Here is a 23,162-nt window from a genome sequence, read left to right as displayed (position 1 = left end):
TTCTGTGACTAACAGCTAATTTCACTTAGCAGCCAGTCACTTTTTAACCCAGTGAATATCATCCTATTTTGTATATGTGCAAGGAGTGGAACATTGTAAGGGGAAGTTGTGTGTGTGTGTGTGGGGGGGGGGGGAGTAATTTGAATAACAAGGATTTGATTTAAGCATCAGGTAAGCATTTTCTTTCTGTTAGACATATTTAACACAGAGGCGGGAAAGTACAGACCCACCTTCTCCCATCCACCTTTATGTTTCCTGGACCTTAATATCCCAGCTACAATGGAACAGGAATTAAGCAAGCATCACACAGTAAAAGCCAAGAGTGAAAGTGAATATTCCTTTGCATGATGGTTACATATCATATGGACATCTGGTTGAGCAAGATTAATTTTGCAGGAGAACTCACATTTACTCACTTACCCACCCACCCATCCACCCATTTATTCATTCATCCAACAATATTTAATGAGAGTGTAGTATGTATGAGGCCCTGCGGTGGGCACTGGGAATACAATGGTGGATGTTTCATTCTTAGCTGTTTCTGATGCACAGGTGCACTGACAGGGGTACCTAAAAGTGCAGTGTGACAAGGTGGTGGAGGACGCAGGTTACCAGTAGGCTGTCATCATCCACTCCTTTTGGTTTATGTCTAAGCGCAACCCAGACAGAGGGCAGGAACTAGGTCTCTCCTGATTGAAGCTCTATCTCCAGTGCCTTGTACACAGTAGGCAGTCAACACATAGTTCAGCTGAACTGAATAGTTAACTGAATAGCTGAATGAAATGGTAAATGGAAAACTCAGAGGCAGAACCAGGAAGCGGAAGAAAAAACATGACACTGTTACTTCTCTTTGCTTTTTAATACTGTGAGGTTGAGCAAACACTGAGATGCTTTAATTTTTCAGATTAGCAAGTTTCCTTGAGGGTGATGTTCTTCAAAATGAAAAAGAATCTATATTTGTTAAATTAAACCAACCAGATGGTGACACCGCTCAATATTTCTCTTGGTGTAGCTGCGTGCGGAGGTTTAGAGAATGAGGGTTAGCCAATTTAAGGAGGAGATTCGAACTTGCTACAGAATTAAAGTACTTTACATATGTGGGCTTGGTTATCAGACTTGACATTTGCTTTTCAGAGTTATTTCTTAAAGCAGCTTTCTTTCATAAAAGGCTAACTGACTAACACCCAAAAAAGACGGCACTATATTCAAATCCCAGCATATGATACTGTAGCTATGACGCTTCATTGCTGGTGGATAGGAGAATAAGGCAGGGAGCGAAGTGGCATTTTTATGCATTCGTCACAAGGATAAAACAGTGGTGCAGCATTTTAAAGGAGAGGCCAAAAATTGCCAGGATATAAATTAGAATGAGAACGATGGAAGAGCCCATATTCTGGACTGGTAGCATCCTGGAAATACACTCCGATTGCTAGAATATTTGAGACTAATATAATTCAAAAGTTACATCTGCCAATGATTACTCTTTTCCACTTTCCCTTTAAAAATGTCCGTTTTCCCATTTATTACATATAATTTAGTGTTGCAAGGGAAGGTACTGGGGTCAAATCCTCAGAAGAAGCCAGAGGACTCACCACACTGAACGTGATGAGAGAGAAGATGTAAGACAGAAGGGGGCTTTGCAGGGAGAGGGGAGGGCAGGGCTGGTAGAGAAGCCTCCGAGCCCAGGCAGGTGGGAGGGGAGGCCGGGAGCATCTGCACAGAGATCATGGTCATTAAGCTCAGCTTGGCCAAGGGCACAGTCAGCGGGAGTGGGGGCTTCCTCCCGACAGGTAGCCCGGGGAAGGCTAATAACTGAGTGGGACGCCACTTTTTAGCCTCCACTAGCACAGTTCTGGCAAATCAGGGATCCCAGCTGGAGTTGGGGAGCTGCTGGCATAGGGTTCTCCTTCCAAACTCCACCTTTCCCTTTTCCGGCCTTCACATCTGCCTGTGAATCGTGCACTTTGCTTATTGAGTATGTGAGGGCCAGCCCCTTGCAAGCTACTACGTCTCCTCCCTGCAAGGAAAGCATTATCAACATTTAGCTGACGAGAAAATGGAGATTCAAAGAGATGTAGCAACTTGCAAAAACATGCGAGACAAGCATAATGATGCCAAGTTTACGGAGAGAAAGCTGAGGCTTAAAGAAGCTGAACTCTAGCCTATGGTGTCCGCGGATTTGCTGCTCCAAGCTCCAGAGTGAACGTGCTGTGGGGGTGCGGTGGCTGGCAGCCCCCCTCTGCCGTGCCCTCAGGTCTGCAGTGGCATATGGATGACTTCCAGCCAAGAACTGAGCTCAGCAGCAAAACTAGAGCCAGGCCATTTATGCTCAATTCTTCTAAGGGGTGACCTTTGCTTTGCTGCTGCCCCATGGTTAACGGCGCCATTCCCGTCTCAGCCGAAGGCTCTCCCTGCCAGCCCCCCTCCCTCCACCTTTATCTCCCACGGGAACAATACATCTCTTGCACGTCTAATCCCATCTTGAATGTGCATCCCAGAGGACCGAACTGGCAAATGGCCCGAGGTCACACAGCCAGCAAGTGGCTGAGTGGGGACTGAACCTCAGTCTCAAAGCCAGGCCTTTTTGACCCCTGGGAAATTCTGCTTCTGGACATAAACCATCACAGAATTGTGGCACCTTGTTATTTATGTCTCTGAATCATATGAAAATGGCAAACCTTGTTTTCCTACTTTTATCCAACATAATTAATATGTCTTCACGTCCTCCTCCCCAAAAGTGATGCGACTTGTTAGCACAAGAAGTCCAAAAGTGGTCTCTAAATATGATCTATCTGGCACTGAGTCTACTTAAAAGGATTATTTTTCTCTGACTATAGAATGCAGACAAGAAAGGTGATTTATAACAGAAATAAATAGCAGCTTTGAAAAGAAGTGTCAGTCTTATTTTTAGAACACCGACAATCCTCCACCAGGGCCGGCCGGGGGCTGGGAAGGTTGTTTTGGCCGCCGAGCAGCCCCCACCGTGTGTGCGTTCCGGCTGCGGGGAGGGCGCACGCTCGGGCAGTCACGCTCCCTGTCCTGTGGGGGCCAGCACCTTCTTTCACAGAAGTGGTGGTGCCGCTTCATTAGGGACAGGTGCATCGTGTCCCGCTGGCTAGCCTGCTCCGGGGCACAACTGTCGAGTCAGGTTCTGAGTTGGTGTGGGGGCAGGAAAATTAACAAATACCTGGGTTCCAGCAACTCCTGGGGAATCGTGAAGAGCAAGTGGCTGGTGGGGCGGTCCCCAAACCTGAGGGCTCCGTGACTGGCCTGGGCCCGGGGAGGTGGCCGGCAAGACTGGGCCTCTCGCCACACCTCCATGCTCCTTGGGGAGGCCGCTGGTGTGTCCCGCAATGGCTGCCAAGGAGAGAAGCAAAAACTGAGGACAGCTAATCATCAGGGGGAAGAGTAAAGAATACTTATCTTGCTAAGTGCCTCTCGCAGTTTTTACTGTGATCCTAGGAGATTAATTCAATAGAGATGAATTCATCCTCGGGGAGGACGCATGTTCTTCCCATCCAATACAAGTCTGGTCTTTTTCCTGACAGCTGCTGCACCTGGGACCCGAGGGTATCCAGAGTCCCTCCCCTCCATGGAGCCGTGGAATAATCGCCATGTCCCTTGAGAGAGCCAGCATTTGGCAGCAGCATGCCATGCCATGCCAGCCAGTAGGACACGGAGCCACCAGCCTACCACCTCTCCTTGGAGCCATTCGTTTGGGTTTGTGCAGCAGGACAGTGAAAGAAACAGAGAGCAAGGACCAGAAGGTGTGGGGTGGGGAGGGAGGCATGGCCTGTCTGCATGTTAGTCAGAATTGACCTACGCACAGAAATGTGTCCTGGGCTAGATGACACGTTGAGCTTTTGAACAGAACTGAGTTTTAATGCCAAAAAATAACTAATAAATATCAAGTAGGGATGGAAAAATTGTTAGAAACTGAGACTCTCCAGCTGTTCTCCCGTTTTCTCTGCTCTGTGGAGCCCAGATTGTGATCATGTGTCCACAGCCCCCACAAGACCCAGTGCTCCGCTGGGTTCTCTATTTGTCAAAGTGAAGGGCGGGAATTCGCTGTGCCAGGGACAGGTTGAGGAATGAACATGTGACCTCCCTCTTGGACAATGAACCTTGAGGGGAAACAGGGGATGGGGCCTCTGACAAATACGTCTTTGCTAACAAAGACGAGCTGATCCATGGGTCTGGTGCTGAGCATTATCCCGTGAGGATGCGAAGCCCTGAACTACGCAGGATGGAGCTGAGATGGGCCAGGCCTCAAACACTACCTGTCCCTGACCTGTCCATTATGTGACCCTATAGATCTTCTTATTGTAAACCATTTTACTTTGGAGCTAACGGCTAAAGGCTTCCAAACAAATTTAAATTCCTCCAAGATCAGGTTACCCTCCCGGACCTGATTCCTGGACAGGGTGTTCGGAATAGAAACTCGATACCACTTATTTAAAACGTTTTGTGTTGACACATTGCTGAGTGGAGATGGGCAATCATACCCACCAGAGAGTTAAATGAATTGCTTAAAACCACTTCACATGCAGCCCACCCTGGATCCTAATGGAGCTTCCTTACTGGGGCCTCGCTCCCTCCCTGAGTCTTCTTTGTGTGGCAATAGCAGTAACATCGAGACGAACAGTTTTCATAAATACCTTTTGTCACCAACTCTTCCTTCTCATAATGGCACCAACCTCCTTCAAGGCACCCAGGCCCTACACGTTGGCCATCATGGACACCCACCTCCCTTGCCTCTTCCCTGAGTTCAGTTTCCATGTTCTACTTCATTTCTGTGACACAACTGCCACTCCCAGTCCCTCTACCCTGAAAGCCAGACTCCTGACTCTCTTGCCTGGACTTTGTCAGTAGTTTGCCAGTTTGACTCCTTGTCTATAGAACTTTCCCTCATCAAACCATCCCACAGGCTGCTGCCTGTTACTCTTTAAACATGGTTTAAAGCAATCCTTTCAAAGGCTTCATGTTGACTACAGAAAAATGTCAAAATTACATTAGGTCATCCTATCCCTGATGGGGCTCAAATGTGGAATTCTGAGCTTACCTCTGTCACTCCCCTTCCTCCACCCAATTTCCCCTGTTCACCAAGCTTTCCAACCTTGTTGAGGCCACAGGATGTGGTCTGAAGAGAACATTCTTTGAGATCTACAGCTCTAAGTTTGAATTCTGAGTCTACCGTGTACTGACTGGGTGCTCTTGGGCAAGTTGCCTTTTTTTTTTTTTTTTTTTTAAAAACCTCTCTGAGACTCCGTTTCCTGACCTATAGAGCTGGCATTTTATTCTGCTCTCAGAGGGGTGTGGTGAGAACCGAAAGAGATAGTACGCAGACTGGTGACGATCAGAGAGATGTACGGGAAGTGTCATGCACCCGAGTTACACCCACATCCTGCCTCCTGGCTTCGGGCTTCTGCTCGTGCAAAGCAACATCTACTTGTCTAAATCCAACCCATGCTCCAGACCCAGTTCGTGTGTCACCTCCTCCAGAAGAACCCCTCTGATTTGTGGGGCAGGGAAATTTCTGCCTGCTGCACGTGTTTTGTTTTCACTGAGGTTATTAGTGTGTATAATAATAACAGCCGATATTTATCACATGCTTACCATGTGCCAGGCACTTTTCTACATGTTGTATGTTTAGCACCTCTTTTAATCCTCACAACAACACTAGGAGATCTTACTTTATATATCTGCATTTGTGTTTCAGGAAATAGACCCGCTGAGAGGTTAAATAATCATTCACGGCCACACACCTAATATGTGGTAAAGCCCGGTGCAAACCCAGTAAGTCTGACCCCCAAGTCTAGTACTTAACCACAAAGCTTTGTTGCTTTCTTTCTATTATTGAGCTTTTGGAGGCAAAATTAATGTCTTATTCCGTCGAATCTGGGGGCTTGCACAGAACAGGGGCACAATTAAATACAGCGTATTCACTGGCGGCTCCCGCATCGGTGGACCCAGCCTCTGCCCCCCATCCACTAAGGCCCACTCAGAGACAATCCCTGATGGCTTTCTCTCTGTAGATGTCCTCCAGGCACCTGTCACTCAATATACAATATACTCCACTCAGTCTCTTTTCCTCCAAATACTTGTCCTTCTTCTATGTCCATGAAATGGCATCTCCACCCATCCAATAACCCGGACTAGATGTCTCAGAATTACATTAACTCCTGCCTCTCCCTTGCCGTCCACACTCAATTATCATCTGGGTCCTGTATATTCTATCTTCTAAATAGCTTTGAACCCCTTTCCTTCTCTCCATCTCTACCATCACTGTGTTAATTTAGCCTCTCAGTAACTCTCAGCCTTACAATGAAAAAAAAAAAATGAATATATGATTTCATTCCTGATGGAGCAGTCCTAAAGATGTTGTTTTCATATCAGCAAAATGACTACCCTCTATAAAGTATATTTCTTCGTAGTAGCATAAAACATTTCTTATTATGGACTATCTATTCAACTTCTCCAAATCACCGTGCAGCAAGGGAAATATTGGCAGACAAGTAGCATGGGGGTTGACGTTGAGAGAAAAGTGTGCTGAACAGAAGCACATTGCTCTTAGGAGGGTGCAGGCTGTGGGATCAAGCTATCTGGTTTTGAATTCCTACTGCACCTTCTATCTGTGGGAGCTTGGGAAAATTGCTTATTTTTCTAAACTGCTGCATCTTTTTCTGTAAGATGTGGCTAGTAATATACTTGCTTGGTACTATTACTGTAGTATGGTCGTATAGAAGTACAGTAATAATACATCCCTCACAAGGTTACTTGCAGATGTAGTAAGAAAAGCCACTTAAAGAGCTTAGCGCAATGCCCGGCGCATAGGAGGTGCTCACTAATACCCATTAATCGTATTAACTGTAACCTCAGACACGGGGAGGTCATAGTGTTGACCTCGGCCACAGCAAGGAATTCTTTAAGTCCTAATGCTGTGTCCAATTCATTACAGTGCTTCTACTCCTCCAAACAAGAGATTTTACTTCCTTTCAGCCTTAGTGCTGCAAAGTAGAATCACCTGGAAGCTTTACAAACTCCTGCCACTTGGACCTATTTCAAGAGCATCTGATGTAATTAGGTGGGATGCAACCCAAGCACTGGGATTTTAAAAGCTCCCCAGATGTTTCCAGTGTGCAGTCAAGGTCAAACCACACTGGTATTGGCAAGGCCTGGGTGCATGTGTTTATGTTGTCTTAAGAGCCAGGGTGGAGGGTTGTCTATGGGGAGGGGAAGGGGCATGACCCTTGTATTCTAGAGAAAATCACTATACCTGTTGGGTACACAACAGGAATGTCAAAAGAGCGAGACATTGTGTATAGGAATTGAGAAACCTGAGATTCAATTTGTTGTGTCCACAAAAAATTGCCAAATTTTCATCAAGATACAAAATAAAAGCTAAAACGGAAACCTTTTCCACATTTTGGCATAATCCAATTGTTGATGACCTATCAATCCCTGGAGGCACTGACCACCCTTCCTGGAGGCACTGACCACCAAGGGATCAGGTGATCTGCACCCCTAACACCACCCCAGCCCTTTCCCCAACATCTCATGTGGGGTAAGAATCGCTCATGAGAATCCTCTGGGGAGAAGCAAAAGCCAGTGTAGGGTACACTTACCTGGTTGATACTGAAAGTGTGGGCTTTGTCAAACCTTGTAGAACCTCTAAGCAACATGAGGAAAGGTGGTTTATTTAAACTGCAGCCTCCCAGGGACACACCTCTCTTGGTAGATTTACTGGCCAAGTCCAGGACTGCAGGTCTCTCTGAGAGCCTGGAATGAGGGCAGAAAAGAAAACCACTGCCAAACTCTGACATCTCAAAGAAGGTGCACTGGCATGAGAACTTGCTTTTTTTTTTTTAACGTTTATTTATTTTTGGGACAGAGAGAGACAGAGCATGAACGGGGGAGGGGCAGAGAGAGAGGGAGACACAGAATCGGAAACAGGCTCCAGGCTCTGAGCCATCAGCCCAGAGCCTGACGCGGGGCTCGAACTCATGGACCGTGAGATCGTGACCTGGCTGAAGTCGGACACTTAACCGACTGCGCCACCTAGGCGCCCCGAGAACTTGCTTTAAGAATACATGTTCATACTGTCATGGTTTCTAGGTAAACTTTCCTCTCCTACCTGTACATTGTGTCTAGAGGAGGCACTGGGCTCAGAAAAGGAGGATGTGCTGTTACCCATGTCTGCATTCCCTAAAATACCCAGCACGGTGTCTTACCAGCAGAAAGGCCTGAGAAACTGTATTCACTTAAATGGTTAGGGCTGGGGCAAAGCCAGTATACTACAGCTCTTTCTTTGGAACAGGTGTCATCTAGAAATATGAAAATGAAATATGCAGAGAGGAGAAAGGTGGGTGTCGATGATCTAGAGTGATGGTGGACATCAGGAACCTCAGAAGTGAGTTTGTAGAAGGCTTTTTATCTTGTGCACTTGTGTAGGGGAGTCTCACAGATAAATCTGCTTTATCTTGTGATTGGTGTCTGAGCCTTGATGGAAAATAGGAGCCCCCGAGCTCCCAACAGGTTGCCTGAGTTTCCTTACCAGTCCTGGGATCTCCTTCTGCCCTGGGCAGGGCTTTGCCTTTTATCTAAAAGTGATCATCTGTGCTGATGGCACACAGCCTGCTTGGGATTCTCTCTCTCCCTCTCTCTATCTGTCCCTCCCCGGGTTGTGTGCTGGCTGTCTCTCTCTCTCTCTCTCTCTCTCTCTCTCTCTCTCTCTCCTCAAAATAAGTAAATAAACTTATGGGGCGCCTGGGTGGCTCAGTCAATTGAGCGACCGACGTCAGCTCAGGTCACGATCTCATGGTTTGTGAGTTCGAGCCCCGCGTCAGCATCTGCGCTGACAGCTCAGAGCCTGGAGCCCATTTCAGATTCTGTGTCTTCCTCTCTCTCTCTGCCCCTCCCCTGCTCACGCTCTGTCTCTCTTTCCTTTGAAAATAAACAAACATTAAAAAAATTAAAATAAATAAGCAAACAAAATAAAAGAAAAATAAGGTGATTATTTTGAATCAAAAGAAAAGAACATCTAAACATTTGCACGCTAGCACCAGGCTCCTCTCTCTATAGAGAGACACGTTTGAGTTTGACAGTATGGTGGTCTGGTTTCCCAGCAGTACACTGGCCCATGCAAGCCGTCAGCCCCCAAAATGGGACAGATTCTGATTAAATCAAATGTGCAGTCTTGATTCAAATGAAGTGAAATTTCAGTTTGGAAAATTCTCAGGGCCATCATCCAAAAATTAATTTTGATTAGACCTTTTCCAAGGTTATGTGCCAAAGCTACTCCCACAAAGGGAGGCAGGGAAGTTTTTGTGGGAGGTGGTTTGTTTTTAACGTGTGTATCTTGTCTAAGAAGGCATGGGCAAGTTTGTGGAATGAGGGCCTGGTGCAGCACATGTTGACACATCCAGCTGTGCTACCAGAGCAAGGAGATGCCCTCCCTGTAGGCAGGCGGCTCTCACACCCACAGACACACACAGAGGAAAGGACGCACCTCTGGATAAAAACATTGCTGATACAACCCTCAAAGTGACTTCCGCCCAGACGCAGGGTTTGCTGGGAATTTGACAAGTGTCTTAGCCTGTGGTTATTCTTCAGAGGCTGGTCATCAATGAGAAGCCGGAGTCTGGAAGAGGAGGAAGACAAAACAAGAGTGAGAACTGCAGGGAAGAAACGTTTCTCATCATGTGGTCAACTTATTGTCTTCGATTCAGACTCAGTATCTTTAACCTAAAGTAACTTGTTAGACCAGATTTATTTTTAAAGAGCACTTACATTTTTTTCCATGTATTTCTCTGGCACAGATTTTTGTTAAAGTATTCTATACGTACAGGAAGTTCACATATCCTGTGTACAGCTCAGTGAATTTTTTGCAAAGTGAATATACCAATGATACCAGCGCCCAGATAAAGAAGCAGAACAGACCAGCACCCAGGAACCCTGCCTTGTGCTTGCTTCTCTCCCTCCAAGGGTATGACCACTATCCTGAATACTGAGAAAAGAAATTAATTTTGCCTGTTTTTGAATTTTATAGAAATGAAATCATGGAAGATGATTCTTTTATGTGCAGCCTCTTTCACTCAGCAGTACACTGGGAAGTTCACTCATGTCACCCCACACAGTGGTAGATCTTTTTGCTTGTTACCCGTTTCACTCCTGCATTTTGAATATACCGCAATTTGTATATCCATCCCATGGTTGATGGATTGATTTTTTTTTTTTATGAGTAAATTGATCCAGAACCAGGAAGAAGGCAAATCTTACTAGGAAAACAGTGTCAGCATCAAGGACACATACTTCACAAAAAAGACACTAGAAAATTCCATTAAACGAAATAAAAGTCTCAAGAGCTCTGGCAGAAGGGCCATTGCACTCACCCAGAGTCATCATTTATTACAGATACGTAATGCAGCAAACCATCCGTGTACGTCTGGGGGGATTTAAAAATGGGGCTACTTCCATCCCTGGTGTTCAGTTCAATGTGACCATCTTCCAGGGTGACCTGCAGGTTATTTGCCTGAAATCATCACAGCATATGCCCGTCAATGTCATTAATTTCTATTTCAAGATTACAGGTGTATCAATACTGAATTTCTGATCAAAACCATGCATAAAACAGTCAGGTGGGGTTGACCCAAATGTTTTGACTTTGCTATTTTGAGCTAAAGATTATTTTTGATTATTTTGACTCCGTGTTTATGAATATAAAAGTCTTATCCAAATTGTTTAAACACTGATGAATCTGTCAAAAGCATTTTATGGAAATACATTCATAAACCAATTTAACTTCTCCATCAATTACACAAAATAGTTAAGCCATCTCTAAATTTTTCTATTTCTATTTTCAATGTGCTTATGTTATTTTCATCAGGATCAACTCTTTCCTCAATTAATTTTGTGATGAAGGTTTCATTCATCAACTGTTTTTCCATATATGATCGTAACAATGATATCTTTTCTTCAGTCATTAGGAATTTTTTATTTTATGGTCATAATTTCAAGGAGGTTCAGTTTTCTGACATCAAACTCTGCAGATCTAAATTTTGGCAAGATGATTAGATTCTTTCTGTGGATTCTTAATTAAAAAATATGTGTAGAGTCGGTAGTTGTCATTTGAATTTTCCTGTTGTTTTTTTTTCTACCACGTACAGGTTTTTTGTTTTTTGTTTTTGTTTTTTGTTTTGCAATTTTCAATAATGAGCTTTTAGGCTAAAACAATTTTTACAGCATGTGGTTGTAGCCATTGTCAGCTTTATATTTTGATTTTTTTCAGTTGGTACTATTCATTATAAATTGGATAAAAGAATGCCAGTTTATATGTATTTCTTAGCTAACCCATTATGAAGTTGAGGGCAATGTTCCTAGGATATTTCTAGGATTTCTAGGTCTAGGATTGATCTCCTCTTTTGCTAAGTCAACTCTTATGCTGGCTTTTGACCGTTTTGTATACTGTATACTCAGTATCTCTAGCCTCAGCAAAGGAAACAAATGTTGGGTGTCAAAAGAACTAGGTCATATCATCCTACTTTGATAGAAAGGGCATTCTTGCAGTCAAAAATGCTGGTACGTGCTTCTTCAGGGGGTAGTTAAAAAAAAAAAGATCTCTAAAGGCCGATTGAGCAACTATATCACGAGAAAAGAGACCTTCTAATATGATATAGCCACAGAATCACAGAGTCAGCTACCATTCTGTCTTTCAACAAATGTTGGATGCCTGTTGTGTTGTGTTGTGTTGTGTTGGCAATCCTGAAGAAACAAATCCAAGAATGTCAGTATTCTACTTCTACCTCTATTTTAAACCCCCTCCTCATTCTACCAGGGGACTTCTACCTATTAGTTGACTTCTGCCCCTGTATAACAACACGAGTGAAACCCTATAAATCTACAGAGGGTACCTTCTTGCTGAAGAGAATTCTGTCCTGTTGTTGTACATGAACAAAGAGCAAAGGACCTTATTCCCCAGATGTAAATATTGTACAACTAGCTGATGATGCAAAAAAGGAATCTGAAGAACTATCTTTTGTAGAATCAAAAAAGAATAGTGGGGATATATTCTGATTTTTTCTTAGATCTAAAACTTTAAGCTACATCATTACATGTAACAGTATAATTCACATTAACTCCTAAAATAAACCCAAGAGAAATGAAAATGGGTCCATGAATACATATAAATTCAATTCTGTAAACCATAATGTACTTCCTAAGCCTTTTTTCTTTTAGGACTTGTCCCAGGAAGAACAATAACCTCCATGGTTGAAATATACAATGTCCTTCACCCTGTGATGATGGATAAAATGCCTAGTTAATTTACCTTCAAAATCTCTCTACTGTTTTTGACATCAAACTTTGAGTCGGGTTTAAATCTTATTCAGTATTCATGCAATATTTCATACCTCTGTCTGGTGACTTAATAATAGGCCACTGGGTTGAAAGGTCTGAAATCCAAAGGAGGCCTGGAAGTGGTTGGGAAAAGCCAAATCCAAATTGGTGAAACTCAACTGTCCATCCCTGGAGAATGAGGCAGATCGCACGAGCTGAAAGGCAAACACAGAATACATTATTGGCATTGGAATCATTTCATGGCTGAAATCCAGTATCTTATTCTATGTCACTTCACCTGAGCTGATTAATGTGGTTTATGTTGCCTCGGGAAAAAAACAGAGTTTGCTTTTCTGCATGATAATCTACCAATCATCTGCGTTTTTGTGTGTATAGTCGGTATTCCTTTTTTCCTACAAATTTAACTTGCAAACCTGAAGGCGTTCTGTATCTTGCAAATATGTAGGGAGTATAGAGGAACCATTTCATCATAATACTGTGTGCTACTGGGAGACTCAAAAGTTGATGTGGAAATGAATACCAAAGATGGGTTGGTTGGGGAGCAGTACTTTTCTACAACGTTTTCAGTACTCACCTTCCAGTCTTCTGAGCACTTTTTTGTTACTCCCACAGTGTCATTCAACCTAACAACACCAGTAGTTTTCTTCAGATTTTTCATGCAGCCTCGGAAAGCAGGTGTAGAAATGTTAAACCTGATTTGGGGTACAAAAAAGGAAGAGGTGTACCAGACCAGGCTTGTCTGAGAATTAGAGCTGAAACTCTACTTTGTCTGCTACTTTTCACCCATAAACAGGTATTTATTTTACGGGTGTCTGTTCTCATGGGATTTCTGTAACACTACTTATTTTGTGAAGCTGAGAAAATCTACTTCCTTTCAGTGTGATTCTGCATTCTCAGCTTTAAAAATAAACATGATAGTGTTGACAGAAGAACGGTCAGTGCCCTCAAAAAGTATAGAGACAGGAAATGTACAAGATCTAGAATTGCCCACTCCCCTTCCAGAGTAATGGTGGTACATGGTGAATAGGAAGTATATTAACAAATTAATATACTATCAATATTATATAAATATATATTAATAAAGAAGTCACTTATTAGACCCGAGAATGCTCTAGAAAACTCTTAGCTCTTTTTTTTTCTATCCACTTTTAAGTTAGTCACCGTTAACTCAGTAGAAACAAACTGTTACATTTGTGTTCTAGTCAATGATGAAAAACGTGGCTTGGTATTGAATCGATGCCAGGCCAGAACAACGGAAAGCACTGTGAGGATTAAACAAGTTCATGGGAACTGACTGGGTGGCTCAGTCAGTTAAGCGTCCAACTTGGGCTCAGGTCATGATCTCACAGTTCATGGGTTCAAGCCCTGTGTTGGGCTCTGGGCTGACAGCTCAGAGCCTGGAGCCTGCTTCGGATTCTGTGTCTCCCTCTCTCTCTGCCTCTCCCCGGCTTGTGCTCTGTCTCTCAAAAGTAAATAAATAAACAAACGACAACAACAACAACAAAAAGTGAAGGCACTGGAATTGCTGGGCACTGGGTGTGGCATGCAGTTGTGAGAGTGCGGGAGGCATATTCTGCTGCACTAGAACTGAGGGCTCTGCACCCAGACTGCCTGGGTTCAAGGCCTGTCCCTGTGGTTTGAGCAGACGATCTAACTATTCTGTGCCTCTGTATCCTCATTTCTACGATGGGAACATGTTCATCTGTTCCATCGGGTTGTTATGAATTTAAGCGGGTTAATATGTGTAACATACTCAAATGATGCCCAGTACAGAGCAAGGACTCCACGTGAGATGCCAGGGTGAGTAACTCTCCCCATATAAGTACAGTCATCGTAATGAGAGGAATTTCTTGTTGCAGCAACTCAGCCTATGTGGCTACCTTGGCATTCCCCACTCCTTTTTTTTTCTTTTTTTTTTTGCATTTCCCCTTGGATTTGACTTTTGCATCTGTCTGGAGCTGACTTCACATACACCATTAACACACATGAACTGACTGGAGTCCAGGCAAATAGTTGTCATTTCTTAAACAAATGATGTAACTAAGAAAACCCCAAGGTTCATTTCCTTATAAATCCCTAAGGCAGCTCACCTTTCTAAGTGGAAAGGTATCTGTATTCATTTTTATTCAAGTCATTATAAATAGTTGAGCTACATGTAATATGCATACAATTAAATTTCATTAGAACGAAAAGGAAGAAATGAATCCTCGCTGGTATTGCAGCTTGAGCTTAATTATTTTATAAAGATGGCTTTTTGCCTTGGAAAAGAAAGAAAGTTTGCATTCATTCCTGGAGCTTGTCTATTTACACATATTTTAAAATCCATTCTCTGTGGGGTTTCCACACGGTTTAGACCCATCACCATCCCCTGAGGTCCTTCTTTCCATCAAGTGTAAGTTGAAGGAAGAAGGTAGCAGAAAAGCAAAGCGGAGAAGAAAGGCAGCCGGGGGACAGGGAGCACCTATTTTGTGTCAGGCACTAGTATTCCAGGCCCGCCAGAACCTTTCGAGGGAGCTATTTTCTTCTCTAACATTTACTGAGCTCTCACCACCTGCCTGGCTGACTCTTTGACCCACTTTGAATCCTCACCCCGCCCTAAGAGACAGGTAGATCCTCTGACTATGTTCCAGATGTAGCATGGGGAGGCATGTGGAGGTCAAGCAGCTTGATTGAGGTCATGCGGCAGGAAAGTGGCCACCTCAGTGCTGGGACCTGAGCGGTGTGGCACACACACTGGTCCTTGCTCTTTACGTTTACACCGTCTGTGTACTTCTAGCACTTGGAAGAATGGAGACTCTTTCTACAGAACAGTTATCTGCAGCGGAGATGTTAAGATGGAAGATTTATTTCCACTCTCCTTCGAGGCGTTCTTGTCACTCTGCCTCATCTGAAGGTCTAGAATTCCATGGTGAGTCCAGGATGCAAAGGCTGAACACGCTTGCGAGAGGAATGTGAATGTGTAGGGGTGCAGGCTGCTGTATGAATGGGTTAGCGCCCGGGGGTATGTATGCACACTGTGGGCCAATCCATTCACAAAGACCAACCTGGTCCAAACCTGTGGTCGACAGATTTCAGAGCAGTAAGAGCCAAATGTAATCCTAAACTTAGTGCTGGGTACTGAGTAAACGTCCAATAGATCCTTGATTTTTACTTTAAGAATTATTATTTTCGGGGCACCTGGGTTAAGCGGCTGACTTCAGCTCGGGTCACGATCTCATGGTTCTTGAGTTTGAGCCCTGCGTCGGGCTCTGTGCTGACAGCTCAGAGCCTGGAGCCGGCTTTGGATTCTGTGTCTCCCTCTCTCTCTGCCCCTCTTCTGCTCATGCTCTGTCTCTCTCAAAAATAAATAAACACTAAAAGAAAAAAAAGAATTACTATTTTCATTTTAATGGTTTATTATTACACCGACACAATGGTGTAGGTCTTTCCTCAGGAAAGACTTCCTGTTGCTTGAGAGCCTCTGGAATCACCTGGGTGATTTTCTCTTCTCATGGGAAGCAGATGGGATTAACAGATTATGATTTCTGATTGTAATCCTAAACAAGTCATTCCCAGATCTGGGCTCCCACCCCCATGGGGATACATTATAGCGAGAGAGGACAGAACAGGGCACTCACAAAACCTCTTGGTCAGGGCTGCTTCATTTAGAGATTCAACTGGCTTCCTTCATTCCAAACTAGGTTTAAGTGCTGCTGTCTGTAAGGGCCTTCCCCTTATGTGGGAATCAGAACACCTCCCTCCTTTAGAAGGATTGTTTGCCTGCCCCGCAGAGCTTGGGTGTGGGTACTTAGTAGGATTCCTGTCTGCCCACCCACCCCCCAGTGGCCCCCATCACAGGGAGATTCAAGACTCTCTGGACCATCAAAGATGTCACCAGAGGGATAAAGCAGGGCCAGAAATGGCCAATATTGCTTAGCATTTTATTTGCAAGGGAGTAAAAGGCCAGTGAACTCTTTTGAGTGTCTTCTATCTCTTACATTTTCCATCTTCTTTTGATTTTTTTTTTTTTTTTTTTGAGGGAGAGAGAGCATGAGAGAGTGAGTGAGGGAGGGGCAGAGGGAGAGGGAGAGAGTGAATCTTAAGCAGGCTGACTCAGGGCTCCATCCCACAACTCTGGGATCGTGACCTAAGCCGAAATCAAGAGTCGGATGCTTAACCGACTGAGCCTCCCAGGTGCCCCAGATGTTCTTATGATTTTAGTAAAAACTCAAAGTATAAACTCACCCAGAAAAAGAAGTAGTCCCTTGTTTGGAAAACTCTAGGACTTACTAGATTACTAGATTTATTGCTAGATTACTAGAAAAATTACTAGAAAAATTCTGTATGTACATCTATTTGTATATGCATAACTATATCTATGTATGTATGTTTGTTTGAGAAAGAGTGAGAGTGTGAGCAGGAGAGGGGCAGAGAGAGAGGAAGAATCTGAAGCGGGCTCTCCTGTCAGAGCAGAGAGCTCGACACGGGGTTTGAACCCACAAACCACGAGATCAAGACCTGAGCAGAAATCAAGAGTCAGACACTTAACCAACTGAGCCACCCAGGTGCCTTTCCACATATGTATTTCATAAGTGGATAGGGATGATAAGGCAAAGAAAGGCTGAGTGCTGACTTAACTCAAGGTCCCACTGCTCCTTAGTGGCTGAGCCAAGACTAGAATGACTTCTTTTTGATTATCACCCACTACCCTTTCCTCGTAAATCCTGACTCACTGGCACCCACATTGCTACCCGTGGTCTTCTGCTAACGCCGCATAAATGCAAACCACTGACCAGTAGCTTCCTTGCTGCCTCCAAGAATTCCTCAGTGCTCCGGGTGAGCTCACCTGCCCTACAAGCTTGACCAACACCTGTACCTGAGCTGCATTCACCCTTTCTCCAGCCCAGACTTCTCTGTAGAGGTCCAGGCCTTTGTCCAACTGCTTTCTGGCATCTCCACCTGCTCTCGGGTTCCGGGAACTCAGCCTGGCTCAGACCGAACCCATCCCCCTGCCTCCTTGCCAGTGCCATCCATCTGGCCAAGCACTGGAGCAAAACCCAGGTGTCACCCCTGAACATTTTTCTACTTCCCTCCCCAGCCCCAAGCAACCGTTCAGTACTACCCATCTGCTGTCCTAATGATACTAAGCATCCACGCCCTTTGCCTTATCTGCACAGCTGCTTCCCTGCGGCTGCCCTCATCTCTTGCCTCTGTTAATAAGCTCATCTTCCAACTGCTCTACCTGCCTCTGCCTTTTCCCTCTCGAATCCAGTCTCTACCCTGCACCGGAGTGAGCTACTGAGAAGTTGAAATTGATAATGTCCTTTCTCTGCTGGTGTCCCCCCAGCAACGGCTGTCTTACTGTGATTTTCAAGGTCCTCTGTGTTCTGGCCCCTGCTTCCCACACCAGCCCCATGTGGCACCCCCAGCCTGCTTCGCCAGTATCCTCCAGTTCCTTGGAAGTTCACGCTTTCTCCAGCTCTTGGCGCTTTACATATGTTGATTGCTCCTATACTTCAGGTCCCAGCCAGAGACCACCTTCTTGATGCCCCCAAGCAGATTAGATTCCCTCCGGGGGACTCACAGGACCCTGAGCTTCTCTGTGGTCTCCCATCTGCTACACTTGAGGTCCTGGCCAGTTCATCATTGCCTTGTCAGCAACAGCCACACTGCCTGATGTCACTAGACACTCAATGAGTACTTGTGTAATGAATGAATGGGAATCTCAGATGTGCACAGCAGTGCTGACTTCCTTAAGTTAATCTATTTTATCACATTTAATTGAATAAAATCAAGATTACTGATCATTCGTAACAGCAATTCATGGTTGAACTGGTATTTAATGTTGATGATGCTAAATATGAACGGCCCCTCTTTGGCTCTCAATTCCTTCATCTATAAAATTCAGAGGTTGCATCCCATGCAAGGTCCTTTCTAGTTCAAAGAATCTAAGATATTCACTCCCAAACTCTATTAAGTGTAGAGCTTTCTCACCTGTATTTTCGTCTTTGAGGGTAACCTTAAGAACTTTAAAATGAATATTAGTTCCTCTTTACTATGGATGGACCAATGCCCACATGTATAAGGATTCCTGAAGAAAGACCACCTATACACAACACCTTAAAAACCACATCTAGTACTCCTTTCACCTGATTTATAAATTAGAAAAGGAGTTCAATATCCTCAGATCTCATGTAAGAATAATCATAATAAACACAGTTTCATGGGGGAGTGCTCTTAACTCAGTCATGAGTCTGTACTAACCTTCCAGGGAGTCCTTCCACACGTTACTGTCAGCTATTTAATGTTAATTTATTTTTGAGAGACAGAGACACACAGGAGCAGGAGAGGGGCAGAGAGAGAGGGAGACACAGAATCCAAAGCAGGCTCCAGGCTCCAAGCCGTCAGCACAGAGCCCTACGCAGGGCTCAAACCCTTGAACTGCAAGATCATGACCTGAGCTGAAATCAGACGCTTAACCAACTAAGCCACCCAGGCGCCCCTATTGTCAGCTATTTAAATGCCTTTTTGGAGGATACACACAAGTTTAAATGTAAAAGTTATTTTTAAGCACATTCTGGAAGTCGTATTTTTTTTTTCTCATTCAGATGAAGCTTCACTTCCTCTCACATTAACTTAATTCGTCCATGTGTTCATTATCCAAGAAGCAGTGATGTACCTATTTAGTCCTTGATAACACAAAAGGCCAAGTAATACAGACATGCTTTAAATTCTGGACATACTTCCTGAAGGCAGCAACCCCAACTTTTAGTGCCCAGCGCTGCTTGCCAGGCCATGGAACCGCCTGCGCTCTCCTGCGCTACCTTGAAGGGCCCCAGGGCCACAGCCTCCATTCTTATTGCAGCACTGTCAACACCAACCACATTCCCTATGGCTTCTCTGTTCCCAAGAAGGACCCTGGGGGTGGTGGGTAACCCGCGATTCCCTCACTCTCCTTTCAACGGCCAGTCTCATTATCCAGTGTTCACAACCTGTTTTGCTCTGTTGGCTAACACTGTTAACACTAAGAAGTTAAACGTTTTGTGTTTGTTGCTGGAATTTGGAAAGGTAAACTAATCATTAGCAATCATAACCACGAAGAGAGGTAACCTGCCTCTTTGTTTTTTGTTTTGTTTTACATCGTCTTACCTTTCCCTGATTGAAATTGGAATCCCTCCCAGATAGTATGTGCCGAAATCGAATATTTCACCTTCAATTCTGATTTTTTTAGAATTCACATTTATCCACATGAGTTTTTGGGCTTTCCCGATTTTGATCTGGATCTAAAATAAATGAGAGATGAGTCAGCAAGCAATGGGCAATTAAAGCAACCTATTCACCGTGGTTCAGAGCTATTATGTTTTTATTTCCTTCAGATTCATTATATACATGGTAGGAAGATTCTGAGCCATAGAACTTTTGGATAAAAATATAATATTAAAACATTTTAATAGAAATGTTTGCATTTGAAATTAATCATGTTTTATATATGCCATATATACATATATATATTTCATGCCCAAATATTCCGATTTTGAGAGATGTGTCCCTCATCCTTTAATAACTGTTAAGTTAGTCTGGTAATAGAAAAATGTCCTGGCACTGACTTAATTCTAAAGTACTGAGGACATTTAACAATTCACGTGAACACGTTCAAAGGATGTACCGAATGGTCTTTTCCGTTGTTGACAGTGTGGGTAACTCCTTTTTCTTTTGGTGGCTCTGAATTCAGTTTGTAGCGCACCAGGAGATTGCCATCTTCTATATTTAGAGATATGAAGCGATCCTAGAGCATGGAAACAATGTAGATTACCAGAAGATTCCACCAAAGAATACCTAGAGGGCTGGGATTCAGGTTACTCTCAAGATACAAACTGCCCTCAGCTTCAGCTGCCTCCTCAGTTAACAGGGATAATAGTGCCGTGATATCCCATTGCCAGGATGGGTATGACGGTTAAATATTGTAAGCAGTGTTCAACATCATGCACGGTGGCTAGCACACAGGAAAGACACAATAAATGTATCCGTTATCATGATTTTGTTTCATACGATCCATAAGCAGCATGCATGAATGGAAAGTGAAAAGACACAGATCGTTAATATCATTTGAAAAGATGGCTGCTACCTTTTGGAGAGAGGCACGGTCCCAGACGTCTGCCGCCATCTGCTTGCTGATTTATTGCTATGTGTCCGCCTCATCCCCCTCGAGCGTCCCCTCCTTCCATTCGCATGTGGAGGGATCCCTGAGGGCCCTCAGAGAACCTCCTCTTCCCTCCCACCCGCTCTGTGCCTCAAAGTCATAGTCACTTCTGCAGCCCAATGCAGGTGTGTGCCCACGAAGCCCAGATGCTTCCCTCCAGCCAAGACTTGTCTTCCCAGGGCCAGATCTGCACATCTGGTTACCTTATTGTTACTGCACACGTGGCTTACTGATACCTCAAATTCTGAGTATCTCAAGCAGAGCTTGGGACCTACATGCCTCTATCATGCCTCCCAGCTTCCTACCACTCTCTCCCCTCCTTTCACTCTCTCACCAGAAATCCCCTTGCTGAGCCAGCCACAAACCTACTAGGAGTCACTCTTAATCCTCTCTCTCTCTCTTCCAACCAAATCTTGTCGGTTCCACCATTTCTTAACTTTCCATTTCATGCCACCCAGTCTCAGCCACACTTCTCTCTCTTTTTTTTTAAAATATTTTTTAAGCTTATTTATTTTCAGAGAGGGAAAGAGTGAGTGGGGGAGGGACAAAGAGAAAGGGAAAGAGTGAATCCCAAGCAGTCTCCACACTTAGTGCAGAGCCCAACACTGGGTTTGAACCCACCAAGTGAGATCACGACCTGAGTGGAAGTCAAGAGTCAGATGCTCAACCAACTGAGCCACCCAGGTGCCCCCACTCTGTCCCTTCTTGCCACTCTGCAGCCAGAGAGCTCTGTGGCAATGTCAGTGCGGGCATGTTTGATTATCCTCCTTTGCTCTCAGGATAGAGCCCTGACTCCCCAGCACATGTTGTGAGGCTCTGATCACCCCTTCAACTCTGTTTCTCCGTGTTCCCTCTGCTTCCCAGTGCTGCAGCCACAAGGGCCACTGTTTCATCCCCGAGTCTCCCTGCCCTTCCCACTTCCGAGTCTTCTTTGTGCTTCGTTCCCCACAGGGATCACCCTTCTGCTCTGTCCTCTTCAAATGCTGTCTTCTACTTTCCTCCGGGTCTCAGATTACCCATCCTTTGCTCAAGAAAGTCTTTTATACATCTTCATTCACCCCAAACCTTTCCTCTATACCACTCATGGTCATTGTGATGAATTAATGAACCAATTACTGAGTATGGCTTTGTTAAATATTTGTCCTCCCCTCTAGAATATAAGGTCCTTGAAGGCAGCAACTGTGTCTGTCTTGGTTGTAACTGTAACCCCATCACTGCGTAAGGAACATACTTGAAACAGACCTTTCCTTAGAAAGCTATGCTGGGGGGCGCCTACGTGGCTTAGTCAGTTAAGTGTCTGACTCTCGAGTTTGGCTCAGGTCATGATCTTGCGGTTCATGGGTCTGAGCCCTGCTATTAGCATGGAGCCTACTTGAGATTCTCTTTCTTCCTCTCTCTCTGCCCCTCTCCACTCTCTCCCTCCCTCTCTCTCTCTCTCAAAAATAAATAAATGAACTTAAAAAAATGATATGCTGAGGAATTTCTGATATAAGGCTTGAAAGTTTATTCTTCCACAGTTCCCTTATGATCAGAAGGCCTCTTTTTGAAGTCTACTGACAGAGTCCTTACTTAAAAGGAACAACAGTCCTTATCTGAATCCTAAACCTTGTCCTAAGGAGCCAGTCAGGGTTCATCACACTCCAAATCAACAGAGTCACATCGACTCACTGAGTAATGAGCATAGCGGTGCTCAAAATCATTTTCTCTCATCTGGTTACTAATGGTATTCCATATATTTTCTTCTAATATGAATAGCATTTCTGGTTCTCAGTCTCCAAGAACTTCAAAACATAGTGCCAAGAAGACCTTGTTTTAGAAAACAACCACCTGAAGATGCTGTGTGACTGCTCAGCTCCCTACACTCTATAGGCAGGTCAGGTCCTTCCCAAACCAGGTCCTTCCTGGTTCAGCCTAGGAATCTCCCAGAGGGTCAAGACCAGCCCCAGACAAGGGGGATGGATCAGGTCTGTGTCCCCACCCTGCAGGTAGAAGGAGCGGGTCACACCCCAAACTCCTTATCGATCCCACATTCAAAGACAGAGATCCCATGGGCTGATCCACGAGGCAGTAGTACTTCCAGGAGTGGGCAAGTCTGGGCCCATCCCCCAGCAGATGGCGCTGACCATGACTTGGAGAGTCACTTCGGATTTCTCCAAACTAGACTGAAGAATGGCCTCCAGAAACCACAGCTGCTTGAAAACAGGGAAGCTTCCACGTCTTGGGAAGCCAGGAATCAGGCCAATAGAGACGTAATTCTGCACAGTCTGGCGAGAGCCGGACTAAGATGCAAACAGCAGGAAGTCAAACAGTCTGGCTCTCAGAGACCCTGGGAGGTCATCACATGATTTCAGGCAGAATAAGTTGATTATTAGGCAAACAGCAGTTTTCAAAGAATAAAACTGACAATGGCATGTTTCGGTGGCATGTTCTCAAACTCCCGATTAACCGGGGTATACTCCCATAGCCAAAAAAAGCAGCATTGGGCCGAGAGAAAAGATGTGGGTAACATCTGCACATTTTTTCAGATCTAGTTAGTTATTTATAATAACCCAGTTACCACGAAGTTGCTTAACTGAATGGAAATATTGGGTATTTTTGGATGTTTATCCAAAACATTGGGTATGTTTGG

At 44.5% G+C, this 23,162-nt stretch overlaps 1 protein-coding gene across 8 annotated transcripts in view; it reads right to left on the bottom strand.

Moving 5' to 3' along the window:
• Window positions 1-23,162, bottom strand: part of LAMA3 (laminin subunit alpha 3) — a 273,867-nt gene that overhangs the window by 12,342 nt on the left and 238,363 nt on the right. For all 8 annotated transcript variants that reach the window (XM_045041820.1, XM_045041821.1, XR_006588064.1 and 5 more), the window contains 8 exons: window positions 20,000-20,119; window positions 19,483-19,616; window positions 12,929-13,046; window positions 12,408-12,548; window positions 10,392-10,531; window positions 9,509-9,640; window positions 7,626-7,779; window positions 3,188-3,357 (listed from right to left, as the gene is read on the bottom strand). In XM_045041820.1, the coding sequence (XP_044897755.1) occupies window positions 3,188-3,357; window positions 7,626-7,779; window positions 9,509-9,640; window positions 10,392-10,531; window positions 12,408-12,548; window positions 12,929-13,046; window positions 19,483-19,616; window positions 20,000-20,119 (1,109 nt within the window). The remainder of the gene's footprint in view (window positions 1-3,187; window positions 3,358-7,625; window positions 7,780-9,508; window positions 9,641-10,391; window positions 10,532-12,407; window positions 12,549-12,928; window positions 13,047-19,482; window positions 19,617-19,999; window positions 20,120-23,162) is intronic.

Source organism: Felis catus, chromosome D3 (genome assembly GCF_018350175.1).
Source record: "Felis catus isolate Fca126 chromosome D3, F.catus_Fca126_mat1.0, whole genome shotgun sequence".
Lineage (NCBI taxonomy): Eukaryota > Metazoa > Chordata > Mammalia > Carnivora > Felidae > Felis > Felis catus.
The sequence above is the reverse complement of the archived record's forward strand: the minus strand, read 5'-3'. Positions and strand labels throughout refer to the sequence as shown.